The sequence below is a fragment of the Pseudorca crassidens genome, chromosome 3 (genome assembly GCF_039906515.1).
Source record: "Pseudorca crassidens isolate mPseCra1 chromosome 3, mPseCra1.hap1, whole genome shotgun sequence".
In the NCBI taxonomy this organism is placed as follows: Eukaryota; Metazoa; Chordata; class Mammalia; order Artiodactyla; family Delphinidae; genus Pseudorca; species Pseudorca crassidens.
In genome coordinates this window covers 167947137-167969792 of record NC_090298.1, presented here as the reverse complement: position 1 = coordinate 167969792, position 22656 = coordinate 167947137, and the positions used below count along the sequence as shown (strand labels likewise).

The 22656-nt window shown below is 48.6% G+C and overlaps 1 protein-coding gene and 1 long non-coding RNA gene across 11 annotated transcripts in view; both read right to left on the bottom strand.

Moving 5' to 3' along the window:
• Nucleotides 1–22656, bottom strand: part of RFX2 (regulatory factor X2) — a 99804-nt gene that overhangs the window by 24395 nt on the left and 52753 nt on the right. For 8 of the 10 annotated variants that reach the window (XM_067734049.1, XM_067734047.1, XM_067734051.1 and 5 more), the window contains 5 exons: nt 22176–22288; nt 19418–19507; nt 17398–17477; nt 15701–15962; nt 452–526 (listed from right to left, as the gene is read on the bottom strand). In XM_067734049.1, the coding sequence (XP_067590150.1) occupies nt 452–526; nt 15701–15962; nt 17398–17477; nt 19418–19507; nt 22176–22280 (612 nt within the window). In that variant the 5' untranslated portion in view covers nt 22281–22288. The remainder of the gene's footprint in view (nt 1–451; nt 527–15700; nt 15963–17397; nt 17478–19417; nt 19508–22175; nt 22289–22656) is intronic. The other 2 variants (XM_067734046.1, XM_067734053.1) reach the window with 1 other exon arrangement.
• LOC137222594 (uncharacterized) lies at nt 7602–14927 on the bottom strand. The gene is made up of 2 exons (XR_010942506.1): nt 9221–14927; nt 7602–9182 (listed from the first exon to the last, which is right to left on the bottom strand). It is a non-coding gene; the product is annotated as an uncharacterized lncRNA (long non-coding RNA).

Sequence of the window (22656 nt, the reverse complement as noted above, 5' to 3'; positions counted from 1 at the left end):
TTGGTTGTGGCTTGTCTGAGTACGAATTTATTTACAACGCTTACCCTCTGCCAGGCATGGTGGGGAGGACGTTACATACACTAAGCAGTTTAATCCCTGTTCCCCCCAAGGAGGGAGGCGCTGTCACCCCACTTTCACAAAGGAAGAGCCTGCCTTAATTTCCCTTCGCTGTGGAAGGACGTTTTTGCTGAGTGTAGAAGTCTAGATGGGTTCCCCCCTCTGCACCTTTTCGGCACTTTAAAGGTGTCAACTCACTGCTTTTTTTTTTTTCGGCCGTACCGCGCGGCTTGCGGGATCTCCGTTCCCTGAACCAGGGACTGAACCAGGGTCATGGCAGTGAAAGCCTGGAATCCTAACCGTTGGGCCACCGGGGAACTCCCTGTTTGTTTTTAAAATGCCTATGAAGGTGACAAGCAGAGCAGGGCAGACCAGCAGGTTGACACACACTTACATGACTGTTGAGTAAACCGCTTTTGTGTGATGTGATCCCTTCGCTTTTTTGGAGGTTTTCAATCGCCATTTCAAGCTAAAGAAAATGTGCGCAGAAACAAAACAAAACAAAATGGAAAAAAAAAAACAAAAACGAAATCAGATGGTTAGCATTAGCCAAGATTGGTTTGTATTAATATCCAAATAAAGATCCGAGCGCCTACGAGATAGAGAGCAGGCTGGACGCAGGCGGGGCGTGGGGGGTGGGCGGGGGCAATGGGTTAGGTCGGGGGCTGAAGCCTCAGCAGGAGCGTTGCTTCATCACGTGCAGAGGAGCCCAGGAGCCCGTCAGACACCAGCAGCAGATGGGGTCCTACTGTCTACACTGGCAGCTGAGTTTTAACACGTCTGCATGTGCACATGCACAACGGGAATGCTTAGTCACTGCGTAAGTTCAAGTGTAAGCAAAGCCAGCACGATAACCGCCTGCTGCTCCCCAAATCCATCGTCTGCACTGGGAGAATCAGAGGACCACAGACCCGGGGACAGGTGATGGCACTGGCTTCCCGGCCAGCCTGCCCTGTTGCAAAGCCAGGGTCTCCCAGCTGGAGGGCTTTGGAAAAATACCAGTAGGCCACGACCCCAGCCCTGCCATTGGGAGGCGCAGGACCCTGGGGCCACGGAGATGAGACAGCTCACAGAGGGGTCCTCCTGGGGGAGGGCCTCCGAGATGGGTCCTCAGACCTCGCGGAAGCGAGGGCTGAGGGGCCATGGCAGGTCTATGCAAAGGAAGAGACACCCGGCCGAGTGTGGCAACCACCACATCTGAGCCCGACTTGTACATGAAAAATGCAAACATAAGCTCTGCTGGAGGCAGTGACCCTTAAACATCCAGGGGAAGCAAAGACCACAGAGACGATTCTGTAAAAAGCAGGCCCAACACTTTCAGAAAGTGCAGCTGGACCACTTCCCCAGAGCTGAGTTCAGGAACGAGGGGTTTCTGCTTCGCCCCCCACCTCTTCTGACCACTGTTGAGAACATCTACTCTTGCCACTGCTATTCAACACTGTACTGGAAATTCTAGCCAGGGTCATTAGGCCACAGAAGAAAATAAAAGGCATCCACAGAGGGAAGGAAGAAGCAAAACTACCTCTATTTGCAGACAGCATGATCTTAAATATGGAAAGGATCTCCCCAAAAACTATCAGCACCAGGGTTGCAAGATACAAGATCAATATACAAAAGTCAATTATATTTCTAAATAATGAACGATATGAAAATGAAATGGAGAAAACAATCCCATTTGCAATAATATCAGAGAGAATAAAATACCTAGGAATAAATTTAACCAAGGAGGTGAAATACTTGTACACTGAAAAAACTATGAAACACTGTTGAGAGAAATTAAAGACGACCCAAACAAACAGAAAGACGTCCTATGTTCATGGATTGGAAGACTTACTATTAAGATGGTAATACTGTCCTAATTGATCTGTAGACTCAAAGCAGTCTCTATCAAAATTCTCTACCAAGCTTCCAGCTGCCTTTTCAAATGGACAAGTTGATCTTAAAATTCATATGGCATTGCAAGGGACCCCAAATAACCAAAACAATCTCGAAAAGGAAGTACCAGGTCGAAGACTCACAAGTTCCCATTTCAAAACTGATTATAAAGTTACAGGAACCACAACAGTGCAGTACTGGGATAGGACAGACATACAGATCAATGGGATAGAATTGAGAGTCCAGAAATAAACCCATACATCTAGGGTCAACTGACTTTCAATAAGGGTGTTTAGACCAGTTAATGGAGGAAGAATACACTCTTCAACAAACGGTGCTGGGATAAATAGATAGTCACGTGCAAAAGAATGAAGCAGGACCCTTACCTCACAGCATATACAAAAATCCACTCCAAAGGGATCAAAGAACTACATGCAAGAGGTAATCACATAAAATAAGGTTATCTCCATGACCTTGGATTTGGGAATAGAATCTTAGATATGACACCAAAAGCACAAACAAAAAATGAAAGATAAAAACTTTTAAAAAAGATATATTGGACTTCATCAAAATTAAAAACTTCTGTATGTCAAAGGACACTATAAAGAGAGTGAAGAGACAACCCACGGAATGGGAGAACATATTTGCAAATCATGTATCTAATAAGGGTCTTATATCCAGAATATTATAAAGAACTATGGAGACTCAACAACAAAATGATAAAATGACACAATTAAAAAATGAGCAATGAACGCCACATTGTTAATCACCTATGCTCCAATATAAAATAAAAAGTTTTAAAAAATGGGCAAAGGCCTGGAATAGGCATGTCTCCAATAAGCACATAAAAAGATGCTCAACATCATTAGTCATTAGGGAGATACAAACTAAAGCCACAGTGAGGTACCACTTCACACCCACTAGGTTGGCTATTAAGAGAGAAAAGAAAAGTAACAAGCCTCAGTGAGGATGTGGAGAAACTGGAACCCTCCTCAGTTGCTGGTGGGACTGAAAAATGGTTCAGCTACCGTGGCAAACAGCTGTTAAAATATAAACTCAGTTAAACCACATGACCCAGCAATTTCACTCTACCCAAGATAATTGAAAACAGGTGTTCAAACAAAAACTTGCTCGTAGCAGCCTGATTCATAACGGCAAAAAAAGCAGAAAAATACAAATGTCAGTCACTGATGAATGGATAAACAAGATATGGTCCATACGTACAATTGAATATTATTCATCTCTAAAAAGGAATGAAGTTTTGACATATGTTACAATGTGGATGAACCTTGAAAACATGATGCTCAGTGAGAGAAGCCAATCACAAAAGGCCACGTGTTGAGTGATTCCATTTGTATGAAACGTCCAAAACAGGCAAATCCAGAGACAGAGAGCAGATTAGTTGCCCCGGGGCTGAAGGAGGAGGGAATGGGAGGTGACTACTAACTGGTACAGGGTTCCTTTGGGGGTGATGAGAATGTTCTGGAACTCGACAGGGTAATGGTTACAGAACATTGTGAATGTACCAAATGCCACTGAATTACATGATTAAAATGGTGCGTTTTATGTTATGTGAATTTTACCTCAATAAAAACTATACAACTAATTAAAAAGAACTTTAGTCTTTCTTGCAATTTGAATGGATCTTTCACCCACATGCACGGTTTTGTAACAACATGCACTGGTCACTTGGAAAATATTGGTTCACTGAGTTTGCAGATCTTCCAAATGTTGATACATTTCATCACACGGTATTGAAAAAAGTCACACTGGTTAATATCACTACCAACAACTTCGGCAAGATACCAGTTTCCCAAAATTCTGTTTTTTTGGTTTGAGAACATATTGACAATAAAACCTGTCGTGTTTTCCTCGATATGTCAAGCTCACAACCGTTCAGTTTTGAGAAAATGTGTACCAAATCTTCGAGTCTGGATAATTATAATTTGTCTGTCATCCTTTCGAGGAAAAACAGCGTTTCATGAAAAAAGTAGCTCGTTCTGCTCACAAGCCATTTGCCCGTGAGCTTTTCCTCAAGACTGTCATCGTATTTGGGGAACAAGCAGAAGCACTTTTCGTCACACAGAATATTAAGTGTTCTCGAGGACTGAGATTTAATAAAATTAATAATTTTTACTGCTTCATCAGGGAATTCTTGAGTGAAACTAGCATTTGGTATTTTTCTTTTCTTTTTTTTTTACTGTGCGTGCATGATGGTGAGGATTACAGTGACTTCTAGAGACTCTGATGTGTCCGCTCTGATTTGTGCACGGCTGTGTCAGCCGTGCTGGTTTTGCATCGTCGGGGCAAATGTCAACACGGGGAAAACAGCAACTAACGGGTTAGTATTATTGTGAAAACAGTTTTGATCTCGTGGAGCTCCTGAGAGGATGCTGGGGACACCCAGAAGTTTGCCAGACGTGTGTAAGACTGCTGAAAATCGTGCAGTTCCGAGTATTGCGGGAAAGAATACAAATGAACTTTTGCTTTGTAAGACCATCCTCAAAACCCCATAGCTATTAAATAGGGTCAGAACAAGCCCACTGATACCTTAAATTAACTTAATACACAGTGGAACCTCCCAAGGTGTTCACTGCGTTTTAAAATTAAGACGTCAGGTAAACCTCTGAAGGTGATGAAGTTCAGGACAACGTCACCAGTCCCCTTAGTTCAGATGGAGGGGTTGGTGCCCGGGAGTTAGGACCGGAGGCGCAGCGCAGTGCACCCAGAAGAGGGCGCTGTGGCGCCGCCTCCCAGCTCCAAGCTGAGGCCGTCCAGCATCCTTCAAAAAGGAGCATCTCACGCTTGAAGTCCGGGGGCTGGAGTGGGAGGCTTCCTTACGGACCCGACCGAGGGATTCTTACTGCACAAGTACAAGAGGCTTGATAAGTCCTCTCAGTGGCTGGAAAAGTCAGTGTTTAATCTTTAGATATACTTAAATGGAAATTAAATTTATACTTGACTGGAGTTTAATTTTTTGTTATTTAAAACATTTTATCAAAGTGGTACCTGCACAGGCCCACATGTCAAACTGTAAGGAAGAGCCAAGGATGGATGCAGAGGTGCCCCCTCGCTACCCCAGGGCCAGGCTGCTTTCCCTAAAATCGTTTCTGTTTTCCGAGCTTCTCAAAGATTTCTTTCCATCTTGGTATTATGCATACACTTGTCTACCTATTTCTTGACGTATCAGGAGCTTCATCTTTATTTCTGATTGGGTGCAGTGCAGCCCATATTCCTTTTTATTGGCCGTTTAATTTCACTGGTTTCTGCTGCGTGAATTACTAGCGGAATGCCTGGGGAAAAGGGCACACACATATGCTTTAGGCATTCGGGAGAAAGGAGGGGAGAAAATGCCTAACGACTTGTATCAAAGATACAGCGTTTCAAAAACTCAACGTGGTAGCAGAGTGCAGATAAGTTTTATTAACTCCCAAGTATATTAAAATTAGTCGGTTATTTAAACATTTTAAAAGGAATTTTAAAAACTCCTTTCCTTTCATATATAATCCTAGCAAAATTTTACCTGACATAAGGACTAGATTTGTGTCTTCTAAGTGAGGGTGGAGGTTACTTCTCCTCTGAATTCATTAGCATCCACTGTAATGGCCATTCCATTTATAACAATAACCTCATTAAAATGACCTGCCAGGACTTCCCTGGTGGCACAGTGGTTAAGAATCCTCCTGCCAATGCAGGAGACACGGGTTCGAGCCCTGGTAGGGGAAGACCCCACATGCCACGGAGCAACTAAGCCCGTGGGCCACAACTACTGAGCCCGCGTGCAAGGAGAAGCCCACGCACCACAACGAAGAGTAGCCCGACTTGCCACAACTAGAGGAAGCCTGCGTGCAGCGACGAAGACCCAACGCAGCCAAAAAAAAAAAAAAAAAGACCTGCCAGGCCAAGGTCACCCCTGCAAAGGGCCAGCAATGACCAGTATCAAAGCAACACCTGAGGGCTTCCCTGGTGGCACAGTGGTTGAGAGTCTGCCTGCCGATGCAGGGGACACGGGTTCGTGCCCTGGTCCGGGAGGATCCCACATGCCGCGGAGCGGCTGGGCCCGTGGGCCATGGCCTCTGAGCCTGCGCGTCCGGAGCCTGTGCTCTGCAACGGGAGAGGCCACAACAGTGAGAGGCCCGCGTACCGCAAAAAAAAAAAAAAGCAACACCTGTATCTCCAGGCTGGGTCTGCCATAATTCGATATCAGGACCACGCCTCCTGGGCCAGAAGTGGGAAGGGGGAGACGATGCTCCTGGAAAACCAGGGAGAAGCGGGGGTGAGGACAGAAAACTGCTGCAGTAAACGTCCTGTCCTAAAATACAGCTTATTATGTGACCACAGAAGGAGGAAATAAACGTTTAAATGTTTTATGAACGCTTTTGGAGCTTTAAAGAAAATGGAGAGTATTTAAAAGAACCAAAGTGTCATGGCTGGAGTTCTGAGGGCAGGGATAGAAATCACGGAATTCTGCCTGGAGTTAAGGGCCAGGTGGGAGGATGGAGAGAAGGGCAGGGCTCACCACTGGGGACACGGGGAGGCTGGCTGGGGGAAATGGGCATTTTCAATTTGTCCAGTTTTATTTTGCTAATTAAACATTAAAAAATTATGTAGTAATTTTATATGCACTTGCCATACAAAAACCCGGTTAGGCCAGTGACATACCAGTCTCCTTCCAGGGCCAGGACTGGGGTGGCACCCATGAGGCGCCCAGGGCACCAAACTGAAGGAAGAGCTCATTGTCAAGGTCGTGCCGTGGCAGGGTCAGCCCCCGGAGGGGAGCAACTCCCTAAATTTGGTGCCCTGGGCACCTCGCTTGCCCCGCCCCATCCCAGCCGCAGCTTCTCCCAGGCCTCCACCAACTCCCACTCAGGAGAGGAAGCCCCTCCCTTCCCTAACAGCCCAGTGTGCGTCCATGAGGGGGCGTGGCTGTGTGCCAATAAAACTTTATTTACAAAACCAGGGGGCCGGCAGAATTTGGCTGGAGGGCGGCACTCTGCCGCCTCTGCCCCCAGGGATTTACTAAGCAATTGTAAATCACTCACACAATTGCATTGTATGGATTATACTTTACTGCTAAACTGATTTTTTACATTTTTAGGTAGAGAGGGGATCGTTGCACAGCACCATGGATGTCCTAAATGCTACCGAATTATGCACTTTAAAATGGTTAATTTTATGTTATATGAATTTTACCTCAATAAAAAATGTATAAGGTAATGCATGCATGTGGTTAAAATTCAAATAGAAGAAAAAGGTATAAAAAAAGCAAGTCTTCCTCTTTTCTTTCTACCTCACAGAGATAATCTTTTTTGGTAATCATTTTTACCAGCTAACATGTTTACTTCTTCTTGTAGTTCCTAGAACTTTAAAAAATATAGTTCTACTTCTTAATTTATCAATTGAAAAATTTTTAAGTTTGGAAATAACTCCAGATTGTATAAAAAGTTGCAAAAATAGCACAAAGCATTCCCTTCAGCCAGGCTCCCCAAATGTCAACATCTTCCGTGACCCGGAAATTAACCCCCACTCAACACTGTTAACCGATCGAATCACTTGATGAAAGTCCTGTTTGTGGACCAGGATCCAATCGGGGGTCACACACTCTGCTCATTTACATACGGAGCCACGAAAGAAAACAGTAGGAACACAAGGAACAGATGAAGGAAATTAGGACGAGGCTCTTATTAGATGGATGACCCATGTAGCCCTTGACATGGTAAGTGGGTTTGTGTTACTCTAAACAGGATGATGACTTCTCTGGTAAGTTAATTGAGACTTTTCAGAATAAGAACCGGAGTGCTTTCCAGTACGCATTCTTTAATTTTGTCACTTAAAGCAGAGCAGAGATGAACTTTAGATAGATCTTTCAAAGGGGCACTGCTCCCACCTTTGCAGAGAAACTTGCAAAACCACATTCAAAAGTGATGATATTGGGACTTCCCTGGTGGCGCAGTGGTTAAGAATCCGCCTGCCAATGCAAGGGACACGGGTTCGAGCCCTGGTCCGGGAAGATCCCACATGCCGCGGAGCAACTAAGCCCGTGTGCCACAACTACTGAGCCTGCACTCTAGAGCCTGTGAGCCACAACTACTGAACCCGCGAGCCACGACTACTGAAGCCCACGCGCCTAGAGCCCGTGCTCCGCAACAAGAGAAGCCACTGCAATGAGAAGCCTGTGCCCCGCGATGAAAAGCAGCCCCCGCTCACCGCAACTAAAGAAAGCCCGTGCACAGCAACGAGGACCCAATGCAGCCAAAAATAAATTTTTTTAAAAAAGGGATGATATCATTAGATGTTTGTCAAAACCCATAGAACGTACAACATAGGGTGAACCCTGATGTCACCAAGGGCTTTAGTTAATAATGATAATGGGTCAATATTGGCTTATCGGCTGTAACAGATGCACCAAAATTAGATGTTAATAATAAGGAAAACTGCGTGGGGTACAGGGTGGGGCATTACGGGAATTCTCTGTACAGCTGCTCGATTTTTCTGTAAACCTGAAATTGCTCTAAGAGAAAGTCTATTAAAAGGATAAAAAGTGATGATGAATTATTTATTTATGGCCAACCCACGGGGCTTGCGGGATCTTAGTTCCCCAACCAGGGACTGAAACCATGCCTCCTGCAGCGGAAGCACGAGTCTTAACCACTGGACTGCCAGGGAAGTCCAATGATGAATATTTTAGAGAAAAAGCGGATGTACTATTGGCGAAACTACTTTATCAAATAATGTGCTTTGGCCGGCAAACGTTTTGCTCTTGTGGTTGGACAAAAACTCTGTGCAGGGGGCGAGGAAGCTTCTAGTGAATGCCCAGTAGGCGTGTGCGTTCACAGTCCAGTCAAGATATCCTGGGTCTTCCCTGAAAACACAGGCTCCAGAGAAAAGCTGCTTAGTGGTTGGCGATCCGTCGTGAGCTGTGACGCTGCGTGGATGGTGCACCAGCCCCATGGGCCACCAGGAAGGGTCGCCGTGAGAATGGAGGTGCCCGAGTGGGAAGCCAGTCCACACACAGGGAGCCGTGGACGGTCCAGGGTCCCCGCTGGCCTTGACTCAGCACTCAGGACTGAAGCAGGTCCCTTACGGACACATCCACTCGAAGCGGCCGCAAGACCATCTTCCCAGCGAGCTGGATACAGGATAGAAGATTCGTCTCTTCTGTATCCACATGTGCTGGTGGTCAGAGCGAAGATGCTCGCTGGAGTTTCGAAAGCAGGAGCTGCGTTTCTGATGACTCAGCAAAGAAATGCCTATGATTTCAAGTCAAGATGACTCAGCAAAGAAATGCCTATGATTTCAAGTGGCACATGTCAGGGATGTCTGCTGTAGCTTTAACACTGCAGAACTTGAATCTATCATTCCAGGGCCCCAAGTATTGTGACTTTTAAAAAATATATATATTCTTTTTCATATTCTTTTCCATTACAGTTTATTACAGGATATCGAATATAGTTCCCTGTGCTATACAGTAGGTCCTTGTTGTTTATCTATTTTATACATAGTAGTTTGTATCTGCTAATCCCAAACTCCTAATTTACCCCTCCCCTACCCGCTTTCCCCTCTGGTAACTGGAAATTTGTTTTCTATGTCTGTGAGTCTGTTTCTGTTTTGTAAATAAGTTCATTTGTATCATATTTTAGATTCCCCATATAAGCGATATCATATGATATTTGTCTTTCTCTATCTGGCTTACTTCACTTAGTATGATAATCTCTAGGTCTATCCATGTTGCTGCAAATGGCATTATTTCATTATTTTTTATGGTTGAGTAATATTCCATTGTATATACATGTACCACATCTTCTTTATCCATTCATCTGTTGCTGGACATTTAGGTTGCTTCCATGTCTTGGCTACTGTAAATAGTGCTGCTATGAACATAGGGGTGCACAAATCTTTTTGAATTAGAGCTTTGTCTGGATATATGCCCAGGAGTGAGATTGCTGGGTCGTATGGTAGTTCTATTTTTAGTTTTTTGAGGAACCTCCATACTGTTCTCCACGGCGGCTGTGCCAATTTATGTTCCCACCAACAGTGTAGGAGGGTTCCCTTTTCTCCACACCCTCTCCAGAATTTATTATTTGTAGACTTTTTTTTAAACAAATTTATTTCATTTTATTTATTTATTTTTGGCTGCGTTGGGTCTTCATTGCTGCATATGGGCTTTCTCTAGTTGTGGTGAGCGGGGGCTACTCTTCATTGTGGTGCGCGGGCTTCTCATTGCGGTGGCTTCTCTTGCTGCAGAGCACGGGCTCTAGGCGTGCGGACTCAGTAGTTGTGGCGCACGGGCTTAGGCGCTCCATGGCATGTGGGAACTTCCCGGACCAGGGATCGAACCCGTGTCCCCTGCATTGGCAGGTGGATTCTTAATCACTGCGCCACCAGGGAAGTCCCTACTTGTAGACTTTTTAGTGATGGCCATTCTGACCCGTGTGAGGTGGTACCTCGTTGTAGTTTTCATTTGCATATTGCGACTTTTAATATTAAGATCTCAGTTTTTTCGAAGAAGACCCAAAGTGTTCCATGGGGCTGGGCTGCTGAGGCTCTGCTGCACACACCCAGACAGGAGGATTTTCCTCACTTGGGGGTGGAAGACATCGATGATGCTTTCTTAGGTGTGTTTGAAAATCACATCAGATGCCACAAAGCTTACAGAAGCTGAACGCAACCAGAGAAAGATGGAACCCATGTGCCGCCATCCTCCAAGGTGAAGCGCTGGCCCTTCCAGCTTCTGTGTAGCTCTTGCTTATGCACCAGTTGTCTGGCCTGCCTGAGCGGGGTCGCCAGGGCAGGCAGCCCCCAACCTCCGTGGGACTGGAGCACCCAGGGCCACCACTGCCTGTGTGCTGGCCCTCTCTGACTTCCTGGAAATGCAGAGTCCAACGGGTCTTCACCAGACCAGGTCCCAGAGCCCTGATGAGACATCGCAATGGTACATCCCCTCACGGACAGGGATGCTGTATTTTTATCATCTTCAAAATTGGATAGATGATTTGTCTTCATCAGCCTCCACTGCGTGGCCCAGGGGGGCCGCCTGCTTGGCATGGTGGCAGGGGGGCTTTTCCTCATGCAGCCCCGGAGCCCCCAGAGTCTCCCCTTGTTACAACCCAAAGAGCATACCTCTCAGCTTAGCATCTCTGCTCCATGGGGTCAAAAAAAAAAGCACAACAGGAAAAGTTATCAAAAACTTACCATTTGGGCAATTCACTTCTAAGATTTCAATACTGATGAAATTTTAACCAGAAATGAGATTCAAACAAATGTGTCACTGAAAGTCTGAAGTCCCTCACTGGGGCTGTAGGTGCCGATTTGCTCTGGTCTTCGTGCTCTGTTTGCAGGATTAACTTGAAGTCCCTGGAAACACAACTCTGACATAAGAAAACTGATAGACGTGAAATGCCGGATCCAGGAGCCATCGTTATTTCTGTCGCAACCTCAGGGCCAGTCCTGTTCCTGGCTCTTGGTTGGATCTCTGCTGATCCTTGTGAGATGTCCCCACACCAAAAGCAAGTCAAAAACCCACAGCAGAGCAGAGGGAGTCTGGAGGCAGGTGCTCATCCAAGGTGATAACTCTTGGAGCTTTTGGGGCTGGGGGTGGGCAGGGTGTCAAAACATAGCCTGTTCGTGGATTTCCAAATGATTTAAAAACTCGATTCTTCTAGTGCAACCCAGACATCAGACTACAGCAACCAGGCGGCCCGGGGTCTGAGCTGCACATCTGTTTCCAGCGAGGCAGTGTGCACTGCAGAGAATATCATGACCTGTGACCTGCGACCCTAGCTTATTCACTATTATGAGTTGATGCAGTCTGCTGATATGGAGACGTCACATTCGTGAAACTTAATGTAGTCTGTGAGGAAGGCTTCTGATCAACGGCAGCTCTACACTCAGGTCTGCCAGCCAATCCTCTGAGGGTGTGCTGAGGACCCTGGAGGGCCCAAGTGAGGCAAGGGACAGGCTGGTGCCCCTGGGATGGAGTGGCAGGCACCATCCCACAGTCACCGCTCTAGACAGCAAATGACTTCTCTCCATGCCTGTCCTCAGAGCCAGGTCCTGGGGAGCACCCTGGACATAGAAAGGGAGAGAACAGCTAAGCTCAGAGGGCCTCTAATGTCAGGGTGACCCGGAAACACATCAGGACCAAGAGAACAGGGATGAGGCTCGAACATCATCTTCTATTTCAGATTAAGCCCACACAAAAATAGGAAGTTTTTTTTTTTTTTTTTTTTTTTTGCGGTACACGGGCTTCTCACTGCTGTGGCCTCTCCCATTGCGGAGCACAGGCTCCGGATGCGCAGGCTCAGCGGCCATGGCTCACGGGCCCAGCCGCTCTGCGGCATGTGGGATCCTCCCGTACCAGGGCACGAACCCGTGTCCCCTGCATCGGCAGGCGGGCTCTCAACCACTGCGCCACCAGGGAAGCCCAGGAAGTTATTTTTTAATTGACAATCAATCAATAAAATCCATCACATTCGTAGTCTAAAGAAGAAAAAACACGTGATCATATCAATAAGAAAGAAGCACTTGGCAAAACTCAACATCCAATTATGATAAAGACTCTCAGAAAACTAGGAATAGAAGGAAACTTCCTCAACCTGAAAAAAGGCATTTGTGAAAAACATACAGGTAACATTACACTTAGGGGTGAAAGACTGAAGCTTTTCCCCTAAGACTGAGAACAAGGCAAGGATGTCCACTCTCACCACTCTTACACAGCATCGTACTGGACGTTCTAGTCAGTGCAATAAGGCGAGAAAAAGAAATAAAAGTCACCCACACGGGAAAAGAACTAAAACTGTTCCTATTTGCAGACCACAAAAAACTCTTAGAACTAAAGACTGAGTTCAGCATGGTCACAGGAAGCAAGGTCAAGAACCAGAAATCAACCATACTTTTGTACACTAGCAATGAACAGTTGAAAACTGACATTTCAAATCAGTACCATTTAAAATAGCTCCAGGGGACTTCCCTGGTGGTCCAGTGGTAAAGAATCCGCCTTCCAATGCAGGGGACGTGGGTTCGATCCCTTGTCAGGGAACTAAGATCCCACACGCCGCAGGGCAACTAAGCCCGTGCGCCACAACTACTGAGCTCGCGCGCCTCAACTAGAGTCTGCATGCCGCCAACTATAGAGCCCACGCGCCCTGGAGCCTGCGCGCCACAACTAGAGAGAGAACACCCGCACACCACAAGAAGCCCGCGCGCCGCAATGAAGAGCCCCCATGCTGCAGCTACGACCCAACATAGCCAAAAAAAAAAAAAAAAGCTCCAAAACCAAAAAATACCTAGGCATAAATATAACAAAATAAGTACAGTATCTGCATGCTAAAAATGACCAAATGCTGATGAAAGAAATCAAAGAAGAGCTAAATAAATGGAGAAAACACACCACGTTCATGGATTGGAAGACCCAACATAGTAAAGATGTCAATTCTCCCCAAATTGATACACAGCTTTAATGCTGTTTAATCAAAATCTCACTAGGAATTTTTTTTGGAAATAAAGATAAACTGATCTAAAATCTATATAGAAAATTCTAAATCTATATAAATAGCCAATATAATACTGAAGAATAAAGTGAGAGGAGCCAGTCTACCCATTTCTGGGACTACTCTTCACTGTGGTGTGCGGGCTTCTTATTGCAGTGGCTTCTCTTGTTGCGGAGCACGGGCTCTAGGCGCGCGGGCTTCAGTAGCTGTGGCATATGGGCTCAGAAGTTGTGGCTCACGGGCTCTAGAGCACAGGCTCAGTAGTTGTGGCACACGGGGTTAGCTGCTCCACAGCATGTGGGATCTTCCCGGACCAGTGATCGAACCTGTGTCCCCTGCATTGGCAGGCACTCTTCATCACTGCACCACTGGGGAAGTCCCAGGCCAATTGATTTTTGACAAATGTGGAAAAGCAATCCGATAAAGGACAGTGTTTTAACAAATGATGCTGGGACAACTGGTTGTTTCATATGCATAAAAATGAACCTCGACATAAACTTTACGTCTTATACAAAAGTTAGCTCAGAATGAAGCGGAGCTAAATGTAAAATGTAAAACTATAAAACTTTTCAAAGAAAACAGAGGAGAAAATGTTCACGACCTCGGGACAGGCGAAGAGTTCTCAGGCATGACATCAAAAGCACGATCTTTCCAAAAAAGAAAAACTGTTAAATTGGGTTTGATCAAAATTATCGGGAAAATTTTTTTTTTCTCTGCAAAAGACACTTCAAAAAAAAAATTTTTTTTTTTTTTAAATTTTTGGCCGCAGAGCACAGCATGTGGGATCTTAGTTCCCCAACCAGGGGCTGAACCTGGGCTCCCTGCAGTAGAAGCGTGGAGTCTTAACCACTGGATCACCAGGGAAGTCCCCAAAAGACACTCTTAAGAGAATGAAAAAGCACTTTAAAGACTGGGAGAGAATATTTGCAAATCACATATCCGGCAGGGGACTTGTATCCAGAATATACAAACAATTCTCAAAATTAACAGTAAGAAAACCGACAACACAGTTAAAAAAATAAACAAACTTCAACTGACGTATCACCAAAGAACATACATGAAAGGCAAAGCCCCTGACCAGGTGCTGGCCATCGTTAGCGATTACGAAAATGCATAATGACAACCACAGTAAGATAACACCACACACCGATGAGAATGGCTAAAAAGAAAGATGCTGACAACACCCGACAACAAAAAATGCTGGTGACGAGGTGGGACGAGAGGAACTCACACCTGGCTGGGGGAGCTCGAAATGGTACCTCCCCCCCCCCGGGAAAACACGGGTGGTTTCGGATAAAGTTAAACATACACTTACTGTAGGAGCCAGCAATCCCATTCGTAGGTATTGACTGACCCCAAAGAAAGGAAAACATGTGTCTATACATGAGAGTCCTTCTAGCTGTTTTATTCACAATCACGAAAAACTGGAAACAGCCCAAATGGCCCCGCAGCTGGTGAATGAAGGAACGAGCCGTTAGGGTCACGGATCATGACTCAGCAACAAGAAGGAACCACTGACTCACAGCACAGCTGGACGGGATCTCCAGGCTCCACACTGGGTGGAAGAAGCCAGTCACAAAAGGAGTGTCCTGGATGATGCCCTTTATACGGCATCCCCACAGAGACAAAAGTACTGTGACGGAGAGCAGACCCACGGGTGCCAGGGCTTGAGGGTGAGAGGAGGTCGTGACTACCAAGAAACACCCGAGGGAGTTTTGGGGGTTATGCAACCATTCTGTGTACTGATGTGGGGACAGATACCCGAGTCTGTACGTGAGTCAAAACTCATGGGTCTGTGCAGCCCACACCGTCCACTGTACTCTGTGCTAATTTAAAAAATAAGAGTAAATATGGGAAATAGAGTTTTCAAAGCAGATACATCTTTAAAGCAGGTAAGCCACCGTTTTGGACAGAGGTGTGGGGTACCAGTCCAGTATAGCTCTGCTTGGGTTCAGCCCAGTTTTCGCGGGGATGTGTTGATCTCCGCCTGGGAGAGGCTGATGACGATGAGGACGGTCATGGTGGACCACCAGCGGCAGCAGCATCTCCCAGCACTGAGCTGCCTCCTCATCTGCAACGCTCCCAGCACTGGCTACAGCCATCTACCCTCTGTCTTTACCAAGGGAGGACCCGAGGTTCAAAGACGGGGGCGCTTGTCGTAGGCTAGTGGGGGTTCCGACACCCGTGCTCCCGGCTGCCTTCTACTCACCGTCCCTGCTGCTGCCGGGAGTCTATTCAGGGCCTAACCTGCTGCCCCCGAGAGCCTGGGACGTACATACCGTAGCGGGTGATGAGCGGGATGTGTGCGCCAGGGAGTGCCGGGTGCCGTCCATGCCCCCGTGGATGAGGTAGGCTCCCGTGCCGGAGACGATGGGGCTGCCCCCGACATCCATGGTGATGCCCACCATGCTGTGGGCGGGGACTGCCGTCGGGGAGGAGCCTGCCACGGTCACCTGGGCACCGCCCGGGGCCTCGAAGTACGACGCGGAGCTGCTGGGGGCGTACATCTGGGGTTCGGGGTTGTAGGCATATGCCGTCCGCCTGGCGGGAGAGAGAAGGCTTCACGTAAACGCCGGAAACCACGGCGCTGAGCACGTGGCTAAGTCAGACCCGGCTGTCAATACAGCGAGTTCACAGCCATGGTCTCCGAAAGCATTCGGGATCCCAGCTGATCCCTCAGCAGCTTGTCATTTACAAACCGCACGTGCAAATTGCACTCGACGGGGGCGGGGCTTGGTGGGTGGGGCGGGGCTTGGTGGGTGGAGCAGGGCTGGACCTGACCCTGGTTACTGGAGGTCTACCCCTGGGATAAGACCACGTAGAGCTGTACACACACACACACACACACACACTCGTGTGCACACGTGCGCCTAAAGGCTGTGAAGCTGAATATGTCCCGATGTGGTGCCCTGGTTTTGATACCATCCTGCAGTCATAGAAGATGTCACCACCGGGGTTGCGGAGGCTGGGTGAAAGGTACAAGGGACTCTGGGCTAATTTTGCAACTTCCTGGGAGTCTCTAGTTCTTTCAAACCAGAAAGTTCTTTTTAAAAAAATGTAATTGCATAATAAAAAGAATGTCTAAGGGATTCCAAGAATTTGTCTGAAATCCTTTAACATCTGGATCAAATCATTAACCATGTCGGTTGATGTACATCCGGCCGCAGTGAAAGCCGGTCAGTAGGGGTTTTTCCTCAGGGGTGACTGAGGGAAGGCCCCTCTGGGGGACAGGGCAGCCTCTCCGGCCCCCGGGGGACGTCCTGTCTGACCGCAGTGCAGTGGAGCCAGGATGCTGCTGCGGAGGTTCCCCCAGAGCCTGCTGGGGGCTCACAGGCTTCACACGCGCTCCTCTGGGTCAGTGTGCGTCATGCCTTCAGTGTTGTGCTGCGGGCGCCCACGACTGCAGCAATCACATCTCTTTAACCACAACCAAACCCTCCCGCACCCTCAGGACGGGAGTCGTGGAAACCAGAGGCAGAAACAAGCAAAAGGACGCGCGTCCCGAGCACAGTGAGCTTCTGGGAAACGCATCATTTTCTGCCCCAAGCATCACGGAGTTTGAAGGCAGAAAACCCTAGACGTCCTTGACAAATGGAAGATCAAGTTTTACCAACATCAGAAAAAGCCAGAGGTTAACAGAGGCCAGGATGAAAAAGCAGAGATGGACACGGTTTCTGGATTGCAAAGGATATCTTCAGACTTAGAAGGTGGATTGGTTTTTTGGGTTTGTTTTTAAAGACTGCCTTTTCTAGAAGTAAAAGTATAACAGTCTGTGATTTCTGAAATCTCCACCAGGCTGTGATGTCCTTATGCCATTGTAATAGTTGGGACACGTCACCCGAAGGGTAAGGGAAAGGATTCTGTGTAAACACATCCCCAAGGGAGCTCAGTGGGCGTCGTGACAGAAGGTTGGGATGTGGCCTACAGTCGGTTCCCTGTGAGGCCCCTTTCGGGGGAGGGGGAGGACACCACGTACAAGGCTCCGTTGGTGTAGACGGCTTCCCCCCCTTCCACGTACTGCACCTGGGGGGGATACACGTGCTGCACGGGCTGGACCTGAAACAACAGCAGATACTTGGTGTTACACGGAGTCTTCCTTGCGCAGGACTTCCAGATTATTCAGGCAGAAATATCTCCTATTGCCTTTTGTGAACACTTAGCACCACATCACAGTTGTCCTGCCCCCAGCTGGCACTTCTAAAAAAACCAGGGGAGACAGTCACGTCAAGGCCACGTATTCCGGATGAGCCCAAACGGAAATGGAACCGCAGCGGGTCTGGGCCCCTATTCTGTGCGGGGAGGAGCCCAGCTCAGAGCAAAGGTGCAGAGCAGGGCTGGGGGGATGCCTGCGGTCTGCTGGCCACTGGGCAGAGGGGCCAGTCTTGCTGGACAGCAGACGCCAGAGACGTGGACGGAATGCGGACCTCGGAGCGCCCGATGCCCCCACGGCCCCTTGGCAGGGGAGGGGGCTCAAGCTGCTCGTACGCTCCACCGCCCCCGGCCACTCTTTTCGGTGACCCTGGAGGCCGTCCCCAGCAACGGGTCGGGGTCCTGGCAGCCACGCTGGAAGAGACTCTGAAGGTCTGAGCAGAATTAGCAGGAGCGCGGTACCTGGAGTGGGGCGGGGGGGTGGAGAGAGGAGGCCGGTGGGAAGACCCCTCCCTCGTTGGTCAGTTCACAGCCTCAGCTGATGACCCCCAAGGGACTCGGGCCCTGCTGGTGGAGGCCCAGAGCTCTGTGTGCAGAACTTCGGGACCCCACCGCAGAGGGAGGCTTAGCGGGTCCCTGATTCAACCTTGTTTGCGGGTGAGAAAATCGAGGGCCAGTCTCATCGTGCCCTCTCTGTAGGCCTTCTCATGCAGCAGCAGGACAGGGCCGATTCCCACCTCTGAGGACAGCCCAACCTGGGGGACATATGCACACACACAACCCCCTTTGTCTTAGCGGACTGGGTAAGATGCAGAGGTCAGCCCCCAAGTCTGGGTGGCCCAGGAGAAACAGCAGGCACAGGCCCAACCCCACAGAGGAGGGCAAGCTTCTGGAATCACAGGAGTCATGGTCGCCCCTCCCTCAAGGAGCTAAAGCAGGGCCGCTGGTTCCCTGCTAGCCCCCCACCCCCACCCCCATGCCTTCGCTTCTCCCCTAGGACCCCGAAAATCACACAGCACCAGGCAAACATCTCTAAACACCCTACTACTCTGGGCAGGAGCCCCTCGAAGGGAGAGGTGTGTCCTCTGGGGTCTCGCCATCTCCATATGCTCCTGGTTCCTTTCAGGCAGGAGCCTGAACGAATTTTAATTCAGCATCTTACAGAGCAGGAGTCGGCAAATTCTGGCCCTCGGGTCAAATCCGGCCCGCACGTTCTTATAAATAAAGCTTTATTGGCACACAGCCACACCATTCCTTTGTGACTTTCGCGAGTGTTGCATGGTTGTGCCAGAGACCATCTGGCCTGCAAAGCCAAAAAAGAAAGAGGTACGGTAGGCCTTTCCCAGAAGAGGTCTGCCAACCCCTGCTCAGATCACACCGCCTGTCTGAGCTGATGATCTGGGCTGCGATTTGGCTGGTGAGCCCACACATTCAAGCTTTCTTCTCAAATCATTTAATTTCACAAGAAGTGCCCGTCTGAGGGTCCAGCACTTGCCTGCAGATGAGTTTGCCTCCCCAGGGGGCTCGGTGCTCCTCCAATCCAGAAACCTCCTCTATCTGCCTGTGTGTCTACCGCTGCACCCCATGCTCTATCTAGGGGCTCGCCTGTGCCCCAAAGGCTGAATATCTGAATGAATGAAAGATCATAAGTTTTCTTCGCTTGATGCAACCTATCTGCAGCAAAAGATTTTTTTTTTAACACAGCTTCCAAAAGAAGTTTCTGGTAAGGAACTGAACACATCAAACGAAAAGGAACAGCGACAACAGAAAAGCATGCATCATCGTTCAGACAGGGCTCCAAGGTGCTACGTGCCAACCTCGTCCCGAGTCACCTGTGCTGTGGTTACCTGCTGTGGCACCTGCTGCACTCTGGGGAGGGAGATGGGCTGCATCTGAGCCCCCTTGGGAGCCGAGCCTGCTGCCTGGACCAACACCCTCTAAAAGGGAAGGAAAGAGGACATTTAGGCTTGTCAGAGGTTAGTCCTGGAAACAAACACAGGTCACAGCTCAACTGCGCCCACTGTCGCTTTATGGAAACATAGCGGGACGGGTAGGAAAGGAGAGGTGGGCGCACACACACGCGGCTCAGGCTGACTTAGGCGGGCACAGTGGGGACTCGAGCACACGTGCACACACACGCACACACACACACACCCAGCAGCTTTGCCTCCTTGGGGTCGATAGTCATCAAGGTACACGGGCTGAGAGCTGGATGCCGAGGCTGGTCGTCCACACCACCTCCTCCGCCGGACGAGCTGGGTCACACCCCATCGTTTCTCAGTATCCCCTGGACCTGTCCCCATTTTACACACGAGGGAAAAGGAAGCCTAGAATGGTCAAGGCCAGGTCTATGTCCTGAGCCCTCAGCATCAGAAGTTCTACAACCCAGACTCAGTCCAGGCCCCTCCTGGACTCCAAGACTGCTCTCTGGGCCCCTGAGCCATCTTCCCAGTGTGGCTTTGTCACTTGGCCTGGAGGACCGGTTGGACAAAGCTAGGAAAACATGAAGGATCAAAACGTACCCTCAAGGTGAGGGAGGAAACAGAGCGCTTTGCTTCTGTAAAGGCTGGGCTTTGGAAGTCATCAACTGTGAGTCTATGGTCGTCCCACTTTGACCCTAAGTATCACCAGCTGTGGTGATTCTGCGGGGCTTGGCTTTATAAAACACCACTGTTCTAATAAGAATTCAATACACTCGGCCCTCCAGAGGCAAAGAGAACACAGATGGTACAGAAATCAATAGGGTGGACGGATAAACCCACATGGGAACATCACTCAGCCAGAAAAAGGAGAGAAGCAATGACACTCGCTACAATGTGAATGGACCTTGAGAACATAACGCTCAGTGAGAGAAGCCAGACACAAAAGGCCATGCAGTGTGTGATTCCATTTACATGAAGCGTCCAGAACAGGCAACTCCACGGGGACAGAGAGTGCATTCGTGGTTGCCAGGGGCTGGGGGAGAGGGATGGAGGGTGACTGCTCATGGGGACGGGGTTTCTTCTCTGGGGGATGAAAATGTTCTGGAACTAGATAGAGGTGGAGGTCGCAAAACACTGTGAATGTCTTCAACGCCACTGAATTGTTCACCTTAAAATGGTGAATTTTGGGCCATGTGAATTTCGCCTCAAATAAATAAGAATATTAAGGATATACACGCACACACTCCAAAGCTGAGCTGTCCAATACGGAAGCTACTAGCTGTGTAGCTCTGTGGACGCTGAAATTTACTTCCATTTAAATGAACTGCAGAATTCAGTTCCTCAGCGGCACTGGCTACATTGCCAGTGCTCGGAGCCTGGTGGGGCTGGTGGCAGAACACGCCCACTGTGGTGGCAAGTCCTGGTGGATGGCCAGGGCTGAGAGTGGAAGCAGGAAGAGTGCATCATGGGGACAGTGGGAGCAAGAACGCCCCTTACTGGGGATGAACTGGGTGCTCACTGTTTAGGGAGTGCAGTGCAGACTGCAGGCGAGAGAGGTGCCCGATGGGGGCGGGGACACAACCATCGAGGCAGGGGTGCGGGGCTGGATCCATCTCCATCAGGGACTGGAGCCCTGGAGCCTGGGATGTACACGGTGGCCATGGCAGGACCCTGGGACCAGTCAGCCTGCAGCCGCTACAGTGAAGGCAGCCGCCACTCAGGCCCAGGGGCGCCTGAGACGGGGGTTTGGTGAGATGGTGGAGGGCTCCATGGGGTGGAGGGCTCACGCATCAGGCTCAGTGGGCAAGGAAACAATCAATTAGACCACACTGCAAGTGATCACGCCCTCTTGGCACCCATGCTGGGGCCGCCACACTTCCAAGAAATAAATGCTAAACATGTCCAACTACACATTCTAAACTGAATAAACGGCTTTGATGTTTGCCTTTTGGCTTTTGCTGAATTGCGTTTTTTGGGGGTTTTTTTGGTTTGTTTGTTTGTTTGCCATAATCAATTCTTTCTGTCGTGCTCCTAACTTTTAGATTTGTAAATCATAGATGATCACGTGGCCACAGTGGACCTCTGCACATGTCTATGATTTTGGTCTGTTCTGTTACCTTCGGTTTCTGGTAGATTTATGTCACTAATTTCATGTTTATGTCTACTTAATGGTGTATTTCAATCCACTATAGAAATCTAGAAGTTGGGAGAGCCTTAATGTGAAAATTCTCTCTCTGCAAATTTTAAAGAATATACCGATTCTAATACTAGATTCAATTAATGAACCAAATCCTAAGAATTCTCACTTCTCTTTTGCCTTATGGATAGAAAGGCTTTCTGTGTAGAAGGGTCATTTCCAATGTACAAGAAAACTACCACTAGCAGATAAGAATGGACTAAATCAAAGTCGGGGAAGGGCTTTCTTTGTGAGTTTGGATCATCGATTCCTTGGTGGGACCATTTTACAACAAACAGTGAAAAAGTCTAATAACATGGGGTGAGGAAGGAAAATGAGGGTGCGATGCAACAGCAGCAGCCATGGAGCTGAGAAGTCAATTCAGAAAAATAGAGATTCCTCGCTCTGCTGATTCAAATGTTTTTCAAAACCAAGGTGGACGCATCCCCACCCTGGCTGCGCTGGTTTTCCCGGAGCGGCCTGAGCGGCAGGCGGCTGGTCCCTTACCTGTGGCGAGGCTGGCACAGGCTGGGCCACAGGCGCCTGGGCTGCTGACGAGGGACACAGAGCCACGGAAGCCGGCGAATCCGATCCACCCTCTGAATTCTGCATGCTCAGTTCTAAAGAGAGGCGGAGAGAGAGTGAGTGGGGCAGGGCTGTCTTCACGAAGCCCAAAGAGGCAACATACACGATAGGCGAGCGGTAATGACCTGCAGTCTTCCAAGTCCAAATGCAGGGATCCTGGCCAGACTAGGTAAGGAAGGGGAAGCGGGGAAGAGGTTGCACAACTGTTCCATAAGAAGAGAGAAGGGAGGGGGCAGGGGATGTTTGTCCAAATATAAACCTGAAAAAATAGCTCTGCAGGAATTCCCGAATGCAGGGGACAACAGCTCCCCCTTTCCGATCTGATCGGGCTCATACGACTTCTTTACTCATTTACCGACAAAACCAAAAGCTCCTGGGGGATGCTGGCCATCTGCGGAGCTAC